We start from the raw sequence: 8,829 nt of genomic DNA, 5'->3' as shown, positions 1-8,829 counted from the left end.
TTGATAATATTTTATGAAACTAACAATTTATATTTGATTATATTTTGATACAGATGTATGCATTAATTGAACAATAATTCTTTTGATTTTATTCGATCTGATATAATTTGGTTGGTTAAATCGATAATATTTTGTTTGTACTGATGGTTTATTTTAATTTGATCTATTTTTAGAAAAAACGTATTGTTTTTCCCAAACGTGGTTGAAATTATTAATACGTTTGTTTGATTTAAAAAAAAAGTTTAGTTAATATCGAATTTTAACAAAAACTTTTTGTTATTATTATCGATGGTTACATGATGTTGGTATTCATTTATATTATTTTTATGGTTATGAAATTGTTATTTTCATTTCGTTCTCGATGTGATATGTTATTTGTAAGTTTGTGACATTCTTACAATCCAACGCTCAAGAAGTACCACCTATAACGGAAGTACAAAGTACCTAAAACAGGTAGGTATACACGTACAACAGGTTATAAACATAATATAATATACAGTCGAATCCGCTTAATAGAGACACCGGTTAATAAGGACAACCGCTTAATAAGGACAATTCTTCAATTACGAAAACAAATGTATACTTGTAGGGTAAACGTTCAACGCTTATCTGGGCCACGAATCCGGATAATTGGGACATTTTTATCGAGTATATTAATAGATCAGTAGTTCGAAAATCGCGACCGACTCGCGTAATCGTTTATTAGATTAAATTTTATCTTATCGTATGTTCACATGTGATGTATGTTAAATGTTATTTGGTGCATCAGTCGTGTTTGTCGCTCGTATTAACGATGTCTCGTGTACGTAAAGATTTATCGCTCGCGCAAAAATTAGAAATTCTCGACAAAATTAAATTACAGCCACCAGGCTGTAGTACTCGTAGTACTCTGTAGTACTCGTCGTCTTTCGGAAATTTTAGGAATACCGAAATTAACAATCGCACGAATTCAACTTCAAGAACAGCTTTTGCGAGAACAAGCTCTTAGCCAAGTGACAACACGGAAAAGAATCCAAACATGATAAACATGATTCGGATGAAGATACAGACGAGGAACCAGATCCACCAATTCGACTACAGGAGGCAAAGAAATGTTTGGAAACATTGAGACTATTTTTTCTTCAACAAGAAAATGAGGGAAGCCCCATAAATGCTTTGGATTCTTGTTCGGACTACATTCGTCAACAATCAATAATACGCGAGAAACAAAGTAATATTCATAGTTTTTTTAAATAAGATAAAATACAATGAATGTATGTACTTTATATTAATTATGTATGTATGTATTTTTATAAATAACTAAGTTATAATACCGTGTTTTTCTTTTTGTAATGTAATAAAAAATTTAAATAAAGTCAATAATAAAAAATTTTCAAAAAATTTTTGTATTTCGGTTTATTGGGACAACCGCTTTATTGGGACAAAATAACATGCAACCGATATGTCCCAATAAAGCGGATTCGACTGTAGTATTAAAATAATTATTTATTTTTATTTTTCTTAGTTACTGTAAGTAGGTACTATATACTTTAACAATAAAAGCAATCCAAAATGATTCGTTTCATATGTAAAATAGTGAATGTAACTTAAATTTGAGGGGCGGAGAGAGGGCACTTTCCTCCAGTGCTCCTCACTCTAGCTACAGCGGTGTTGATTCAACAATGTGACCTATTTGAATCAACAATATATTTCCATTGTTTCAAATAAAGGTTTTCATCAATTTAATTGAGTACTGTATAAATATAACAAAAGTATTGTTAATATTACAAAATTCTATAAATGTAGAGTTGTTAAAATAAACAACAACTTTGTTAAATTGAATGAAAACTTTATAAATTTAACAAAATGCACTAAATTTGGAGTTTGAGACTTAACAAATCATTTTGTTGAACTAAACGGGAATTTTAGCAAATTAATAAAACTGTTTATTAATCTATAAATTAACAAAATGAAAATTTTGAAATCAACAAACAGGTCTGTTGGCCCTATGTTAACAATGATTTTGTTGATTTAATTGTCATTTTTTTTTAATTTTACTTAGATTTTTCTTTCTGTGTGCATTTATGTTTGTGGCATAGGCGGAATTCGGGGGGACTTAAGGGGACTAAGCCCCCCCCGGAAATATAAAGTGCAGGTCTTAGCCCCCTAGCCCTAAAAATTGTTAAATGGCTAAAAATACAATAATTATTATAATTGTAAAATGCATTTTTAATAGCTGAATTAAAAAAAAATATTCTGTGATAAAAATTAAATCAAATTCGTAAGATTTTACAAACTTCTTGTCATGACTCGAAACGATCTCAATTAATGTAATATTAATAATATCTAATAGTACCCGTATAAGTTGTTTAATTTAATTAATTAATAATTTTTGTTTAGAATACCTACTCCAAAAATGTTTAATATAAGGCACCTAATTGTTTTTTTTTGTTTAAATTGTTGATTAAAAATGTCAAATTGTCAAATTTCGTAAATTGCCTTGTTGAAATAAATAATTGTGCACAGTGTGATATAGCTGTAATAAGTAAATGATGCTCAGCCATCCCACAAATTTCACCAAATTTCCGTTTATGATTTGTGGTGCGTGCACACACTAAAAACGCACTAGCTAGGATATATCGTAATACAAAAATAATAACAATTTGTACTTATGAGTGTTACGATGAAATTATTACATCAACAAAAATTGACAATTCACACTATAGACATGTGTACTACACGTCATACACTGAACAAATACGAATAACACAAACAACAATTTAGGTAATCATACGAAAAACATCAATTATATTTTATTGCAATAAATAACAACTCAATGATTCGTAGAAGAGCTATTACCTATAAAATTATAATAATACGACGTATTCGCTTGGGATAATTTTAAAAATAGTATCCTAGTTGTTTACACTTGAACATTCAACATACCACACCATTCATACACACCTGTCAATATGGTAAATTGCTATTGTCTTTATTTAGATAAATTTAGATTAATTAACAATTTTGTATATTATTTGTGAAATTATTCCTGTAAATAATAATTTTACTATTAAACTAATGACAAAATTGAAATAACCACAAAAAATACATACAAAATGATATGTCACATAAAGATTGTAAAATAAAAAATTATTCTGGTTTCGAGTTAAAACCAACATTTTATTCGGGTTTTGGTTAATTCGGGTGTTTAAAAAAAAAAAATCATTCGAGTTATATGGGTTTTGGGTGTTTGATTTTTTAAGGGTTTTTAGGAATGTTACGGGTTCGGGTTAATTCGGGTGCAAAGCCCTGATTCTAAGTGGATTCGGCATTAGATTAAAAAAAAAAAAACTACAAATATTATGGTTTCACCTGATTTAAATATTACCAAACATTGTACATGTACATTTTGAGCCTGAATTAAAGTAAAAATTTGAGTCTCCCCCTAGAAGTAAGTCTAAATACACCCCTGATCCTTTGGATGTAAATGTATTTTTGAACGCCGAAACAAAACTTTACAGTCGGTTACTCGTAGACTATTGTACTTTCGACATTACACAATATTACAAAATATACTCGTACGACGTTTTGTGTATGATTCGATGTTGCGTGGTTGCGAAACGCAAAAACGACGGATAATAATCGACTGGACTGAATATAAAACAAATAATATATTACTCTAGTATATATATATATATATATATATATATATGGACTATTATCTTTATAAGCATCCGGTCGATATCCATCGAGTTATACGGTCGATACGGGTTTATAGTATTATTTATATTTACACAAAAATTATAACGAGACATGAGAGGTAGTTGGCATGTAGCATATTACTGGAAGGATTAAGTCAACTTAGTACATTTTTTTTTTTCGATCGGTTGAAATATATATATATATTAGGGTGGTCCTTATTTTTTGAATCGAAAAATTTGATGAGGAGTACCCCAAATTTTGTTCTATGTATTAAAACAATAACTATGACAAAGTTTGAGCGTGACAAGTTTACCCCTTCCCGTGCCTCAAAGGGGTTGAATTTTTATTAATTGGGGATGAATTACCATTTTTTGCATTTACTCTCTTAAATATTGATGTTACGCAAAAAACTTTAAGTACTATTATTGTAGCTATATGTATTTACTAAATAAAAGTTTCTCATAAATATGTTGTGAGGTTGATGGTTTACCGTCAGTTAACAAGAAACCGGAATGTTGAACGATTCGCCCTAATTTTATTATTTTTTGTTAATAAATAATTTTAATTTTGTTTTTACAATAAATCGATATTTTTGATGACGATAATCAGTACATTGATATTTGTCCTCCGATAACATAATATTTAGACTATTAGTTGTGTATTTTTAGACTATGAAACCACAAACACATTATATCTTTGACTTATCGCATTTTTATCTACGAGCCATAGCCAAATAGTATTTCATAATAAATTGAAAAAGTGATTAATAGAACATAATATTAAATTACCATTATCCGTCAAACTGTCGGTTTGTTTAGACGTCCAGTGTTCACAATTGTGTCATAAGTTAGTGCGACTTTTCTACACAAAGTGTTATACGTTTCTTTTTTTTCTTTTTTACATTTGATTTAAAAATGCCTCGTCAGTATATTTTCCTTTTAGGTAATATGGTTAATCAAATTACTGGAAATAAATTACCATCCAATGGAGACTGCCTTCGGGTATTATTTCATAACATGCGTGTTGTAAATTTAAATTTAAATGATAGTTCGGGCCTTGTTGCTGATGAATGCTTATTGTTTTGGAAAAAGGCAAGAATACCTACTCAACATCATTGTGATGTAGTTCGAAAAATAAAAAATGTATATGAAAGTTGGCGAAGCTTAGATAAAAATAAAACAAGAAAGTCTGCAACACAACAGTACAATGAAAAAAAATTTCAAAACTCATTAAATAATTTGTTTGATATTGCCCACAAAGATGCTTTCAATATAATTAAAATTGAAGAAGACAGGCAGTTTCTAACTTTACAAAGACAAGAAGGTCGTGTTGGGTATATGATAGGTGTGGACAAAAAATTATGTGCAGTTGAAGAACGAAGATTTGAGCGAGAGCAAAGGAGAGAATTGTTCAAGCAAACAAACATCGATTATGGAACCGGGTAAATTAATTTTGTCATTAAAAAAAAAAAAAAAAATTATCTAATGATTTTTAACAATAATTTACCTAATATACAATATAAAATTGACTATATCTATTATTTTTTTTTTCAGCCCAACTAACAGTGTTGATGTTGTGGAGAGTATATCAAGCGATGATGAACGTGATGTGCTTAACTCTAAAGATTCCGAAATTTGTGAAAGTATTACAATGCCAGTGAAAAATAAACGAGGTAGGAAAGAAATTATGAATAGTCGTTTAGCATCAGCTTTAGACAAATGTAAGGTTAGTGACAGGGATGCAGTTCACTTATTAATAGCATGTACCGAGGTATTTAATGTAGATGTAAAAGACTATGCGATAAGTCGCTCTTCAATTAAGAGAGCTCGTGAAAGTTTTCGTTACCAAATATCTTCCGAAATTAAAACAGCGTTCCATCAATTAAACTTAAATTCTGTAGTTGTTCACTGGGACTCAAAAATACTTCCTAATTTGATTGGAACAGAAAATGTAGATAGATTACCAGTTATTATAACAGCACCAAACGTAGAACAACTTCTTGGAGTACCACATTTGTCATCTGGTACCGGAAAGGAAATTTCTTCTGCAGTGTATGACACATTAAAGGATTGGGATATGTTGGAAAAAGTGCAAGCGTTTGTTTTTGATACAACGGCATCCAATAGCGGCAGATTAAATGGATCATGTGTGCTATTAGAACAAATGTTAAACAGGCCAATAATGTTTTTGGCTTGTCGGCATCACATATTTGAAATTATTTTGCAATCAATTTTCTCATACTCAAAACTTACAATAATGTCCGGTCCCGATATTCCAATTTTTAAACGTTTTAAAAATAACTGGAATCAAATAGATACAACTAAATTTAGTACTTGGGTAAGTGATATTGGGGTCAAAAAAATATTGCATAAAGTAGTCGATGATGTTATAATATTTTTTAAAGATACCTTAAGCCAAAATCTACCAAGGGATGATTACAAAGAATTTTTGGAATTGGTAATAATTTTTTTGGGTGGGGTACCACCTAAAGGTATTCATTTTAGACGTCCAGGAGCTTATCATCTAGCTAGATGGATGTGCAATATATTGTTTGAAAATATACATTTTTCAAGAACAATTTAAAATTACGAAAGCAGAAATTTCTTCGTTAAAAACTATTTGTTGTTTTATTGTAAAATGCGATATCGAGTTTTGGTTTAGGTCTCCTAATGCTATTGAAGCCCCTTATAACGATGTACTTTTTTAAAAAAAAACTTGAAGACTATAAATCTGATGATAAGCAAGTGGCTGAGATCGCTATGAAAAAATTTATTAATCACTTATGGTATCTTGGAGAAGAAACCGCTTGTTTTTCGTTATTTGATGACAGGATTGATAATTAAATAAAAAAACAAATGGCTAAAAAACTACTAGAAAATGACGAGCTTGAGGACGATGAATTTACCACAGATATACAAAAAAAATATGTATTAAAAATTGGCGATGTATCACAATTTCTAAAACAGGACTTACCACTTGAATTGTTGACGCATAAATCGAAAAATATATTCCAAAGGTTCAAATTAAGCATGGATTTCTTGCAACAAAATCCGGAAAATTGGCCAAATATTGATAGTTATAAAAAGGCCAAGAATATTTTACACCATTTGAGCGTCATAAATGATGCAGCCGACCATGGAGTCAAATTGATGGAAGATTTTAATACCAAATTTACGAAAAATGAAAATCAAAAGCAGTATGTATTGAAGGTAAGTTATATGTTAATAATTTACTAAAATAACTAGTGTCACTTAAGATTTATTTTTTTATGTAGTACAAGAATACCGTAAAAAATATCCAGGCCATAGTAAAAATATGTTGACCAAAGATGCAATAAAATAGTAAAGTTACTATATTTCTATCCTTTTTTTCTTCTTTTTTTAATGTAAAATGTTAAAAATTAAATAATAATAGTATAAAAATGTTATTTTTCTATTTTATATAAAAAATGATTATGTTTCAAAAATCGTCAAGAAACCTTATTAATATAGCATAGTACGTTCTATAACAAAATGTATGTACGATTTTTGAATAACTTTAAAATTTAAGAGATAAGAGAAAAAAATAAAAATTATGAAATTTCCTAAGACATTAACTTTGACCAGTTTTTTTTAAATTAACGGATAACCATCAACCTCACAACATATTTATGAGAAACTTTTATTTAGTAAATACATATAGCTACAATAATAGTACTTAAAGTTTTTTGCGTAACATCAATATTTAAGAGAGTAAATGCAAAAAATGGTAATTCATCCCCAATTAATAAAAATCCAACCCCTTTGAGGCACGGGAAGGGGTAAACTTGTCACGCTCAAACTTTGTCATAGTTATTGTTTTAATACATAGAACAAAATTTGGGGTACTCCTCATCAAATTTTTCGATTCAAAAAATAAGGACCACCCTAATGTCTATAAATTAGCATTATAATACTTGATTCTACATAAAGATATAAATACTACATTGTTTTTAATTTACAACAGAATCTACTATATTGAAGTGTTAGAAAAAAATTAGGGTTACTGTCTAAATATTAGGGCACTAATTGTATTCAAGATCGACCGGCAGTTGAAGTCTGCTCACGCCTATGCCCTTAAAAGGGAGCTGAATACTCTTATTAGTTTTCTCCCTTAGCTATGCCACTATGCTCAATGCGGAGTGAATTTGCCTAAACGTATTGAAATAAAATTGAAAATGTTCAAAACACAACACTTCACAGAATTAGCAACGCACCTTGCGACTTACGTTTGTTTGATTTACGTTGTTTCGTTAAAAAAAATTTAATATACAAAGAGGTCAACGTTTCACTAGTGTAGAAATTCATAAAAAACACGGCTAATAATTTCCACTAGTCTCTTTATCATCAAATATGCTGCACTACAAGTTAGACACTTATAAGGAACCATAATAATGTATTAGTATATTTTATTGTAGATTTTATGTAGCCTATTGTGAATATTTTAAATTTTAAAATGTTTGTCATTGTTCACGTGAAGAATAAAACTGATAATAAATATGATCGAAAATGTATTTTAATATTATTAAAAATTTATAACGAAACGAATACTACATTTTCGCTTTAAACACAACTAAACATTTTATGGACATTGTTAAACATCTTATCACAATCAGTTTTTTTTGTTTTTTTTTAACTAGGTTCAAAAATTACATTTGAAATGCTATTCGTATTATTTTAAAATATCGTTAGATATATGTTTTCCATCGCAAGCACTAACTAATTCAGTTATAGTTCTCGATACACATCATTAAATATGTATAAATAAATAAGCGTTTTCACATATTCTTGTGTGAACAGACAATTTAATAATAAACAAATTACAACAATGATGAGCATACGAATATTTTAAAAGACGTGTGTTATCCGCGCACTTGCACAAAGATAATTACGTCAGAATTTGTTCGTTCGCATTCTTTATGACGTTACGAAATGTTGGCAATTGTATTTCCGTTACCCATACGATGCAAATGCATTGTTTGCGAATAATAAGTAAATTGGATCCAGTTCGATGTATACATACATAATATGTATTATACGTGCTTATTATGTACTTTATATTTATGTATGCATTTTCGAGAAGTTTAAAAATTAAAATTTATAAAATATGATAAAAGTGAGTTATTGTGTT

The 8,829-nt window shown here is 29.1% G+C and overlaps 1 protein-coding gene across 1 annotated transcript; it reads left to right on the top strand.

The window, feature by feature from the left end:
• Nucleotides 1-4,628: 4,628 nt before the first annotated feature.
• LOC112686721 lies at nucleotides 4,629-6,535 on the top strand. The gene is made up of 3 exons (XM_025559133.1): nucleotides 4,629-5,122; nucleotides 5,235-5,353; nucleotides 6,403-6,535. Exons 1-3 carry the CDS (start codon nucleotides 4,629-4,631, stop codon nucleotides 6,522-6,524), a joined length of 735 nt encoding a protein of 244 aa, XP_025414918.1. The 3' UTR covers nucleotides 6,525-6,535.
• Nucleotides 6,536-8,829: the final 2,294 nt, after the last annotated feature.

This window comes from Sipha flava, unplaced genomic scaffold, assembly GCF_003268045.1.
Source record: "Sipha flava isolate LNK unplaced genomic scaffold, YSA_version1 323_pilon_pilon, whole genome shotgun sequence".
NCBI lineage: Eukaryota > Metazoa > Arthropoda > Insecta > Hemiptera > Aphididae > Sipha > Sipha flava.
This window is presented reverse-complemented; position numbering and strand designations above follow the sequence as displayed.